Here is a 2,269-nt window from a genome sequence, read left to right as displayed (position 1 = left end):
CCCTCCATTTTCATTCCCCTCTTTCCTCTTCAAAAAAAAAAAAAATTAGGGTTCTTGATTCTCTCTCCTCCTCATGGATTAGCACCATTATTGGATAATTGAACATCAAAGCCACACTCTAATTCAAGCACTAGAAATAACCGATTCTTGGGTGGGGTCTTGATGGGTGATTGGTTTCGTGGGAAAGGGAGTGTTTTTCCTGGGTGGGGTTTTGGCGGATGGTGTTTTTGTGGGTTGGGGGTTTCTTGGGTTGGGTTTTGGCGGATGCTGATCAAGTGATTGTTGACCTCCAAAACAGTTGTTGCACATGCTATCATTGGCAATTAACTGGCCTTCCTTGTGTGCATGGATTTGCTTGCATACTTGACAAGAGAACTGATCCAGAACAGTATGTGGACCATTACTACACAAGGGAGAGGTATATAGAGGCATATGATCTGTCAATACAGCCTATGCCAGGTCCCCGGGAAAAGATTAACATGAGGGAGCCACTGCCTCCACCCGTGAGAGTGATGCCTGGCAGGCCTAAGTCCAAAAAAAGAAAGATGGAAAGGGGTGAGGGTGCAGCAGAGGGCAGTACACAGAAAAAGCAGAAAATATGCCAAAAGTGTGCTTAGTTTGGTCACTATGCCAAGACATGCTCCAATGTAGTTGCAGAAGTACCCCCAACCTTCATCCTAGCCTGCACAAAGGGCAAGAGTGTTGTAAACACTCCATGGGTGGTTGAACAAAGGATAATTAAAGCAGCTAGAGCTTTAAACAAGGTGAGAAAGGATCTTCTGTTCATGTTTTGTTAATTTGATGTTAGTTAGTTACTGTTATAAATGTGTTATTTATTTCCATTTTTTGTGTACAGACTACTCCTGGGGCATCAGCAGGTCCTAATAGCATTGGGAACAAAAAATTCCCTCAAGAGAAGGCTAAGAAAAAGATAGCAGCTGCTGCAGCTTCAAAATCAACAAGGGCAGCAGCTGCAGCAGCTTCAAAATCTGCAGGGGCATCAGCATCAACACCAAAGCCACCAGCATCATCACAAGGATCAAATATAAGGTCAAGGAAGTCTGCAGGAGCAGAACCAATCTTGTGCAGCCAAGCATCAACAAGTACTACAGCTAAAAAGCAACCAGGATCCAAGTCAAGCAAGAATTTTAAGTAGGAAATTAGTGTTAAGTTAGATCTTTGTTAGGGCCTGTTGATTTTGACAATTTAACAAATGTATTCACTGGCGGATCTAGGATTTCTAACTAGGGGTAGCACTACGTATTAGATAACGTATTAAAAAACCGTGAATAACTACATCTCATAAAGTAGTTGTAATATAATATAATATACTTCATCCGTTTTTAAATGCTTGCTCCACTTTTCATTTTCAGCCGTTTTTAAATACTTGCTCCATTTCCTTATATATCTAGAAAGCTTTTACAATATTTAATTCATTTCTCTTAACTAGTGGGACCTAATAAAATGATTTTTTTTATTGACTTTGGATTCTCTCTTCTCTAACCCCAATACCTCTATATTTTATTACTTTCTCCAATTTTTCTTAAATCTCCTTACATAGAGAAATAAAGCAAGTATTTAAAAGCAGATGGAGTACTATTAGATACAAGCTTAATGATTTAATACAGAGTACTAAACAATTTAATGATTAAATACGAGCTTTGAAAAACAAGATATGCATGAAAATGGAAAGAATTAATTTGAATGGAGAGAGTATTGTAGATTAGAAAGTTATTTCTACATAGTAATTCATATGAAAATGGGAAGTTTTCAATTAAAATGGATAAAATAAATAAATTAGCAGCCGGGAAGAATTAATATGAATGGAGACTTGGAGAGAGTATTGCAGATTAGAAAACTGTTTCTACATAGTAATTCATATGAAAATGGAAAGTTTTCATTTAAAAGGGATACAAAAAAAAAATTAAAAAAATCAGCAACCTAGAGGTCTCGAACCTCTGACCTACCACATACACACAAAATTTTATCCATTCTTCCATCACCACCAAACCAACGCATATTATGCTATACTAAGGAATAATATATATACAAATTAACTGCTATAGCTTTGCCGATTTTTTTTCCCCCTTGAGGGGTAGCACGTGCTACCCCTTGCCTCTATGTAGATGAACATATTTTGAAGTTACTAATTCTACTATGTGGCTTACCATTGAACATATACATATTTGTATCATATGAATCTGATTAACTAGACTTTTGGTAGTGTGTGGCTTACATTTTTACATATTTATATCATATTTTGAACATA

General features: G+C 36.9%; 1 protein-coding gene across 1 annotated transcript; it reads left to right on the top strand.

The window, feature by feature from the left end:
* Positions 1-218: 218 nt before the first annotated feature.
* Positions 219-617, top strand: LOC110701804. Its single transcript, XM_021879428.1, has one exon. It carries the CDS (start codon positions 219-221, stop codon positions 615-617), a length of 399 nt encoding a protein of 132 aa, XP_021735120.1.
* The last annotated feature ends 1,652 nt before the right edge of the window (positions 618-2,269 follow it).

Source organism: Chenopodium quinoa, unplaced genomic scaffold (genome assembly GCF_001683475.1).
Source record: "Chenopodium quinoa cultivar QQ74 unplaced genomic scaffold, ASM168347v1, whole genome shotgun sequence".
NCBI classification, from domain to species: domain Eukaryota; kingdom Viridiplantae; phylum Streptophyta; class Magnoliopsida; order Caryophyllales; family Amaranthaceae; genus Chenopodium; species Chenopodium quinoa.
Note: the sequence above shows the minus strand (reverse complement) of the source record. Positions and strands in the feature narration are given on the sequence as shown.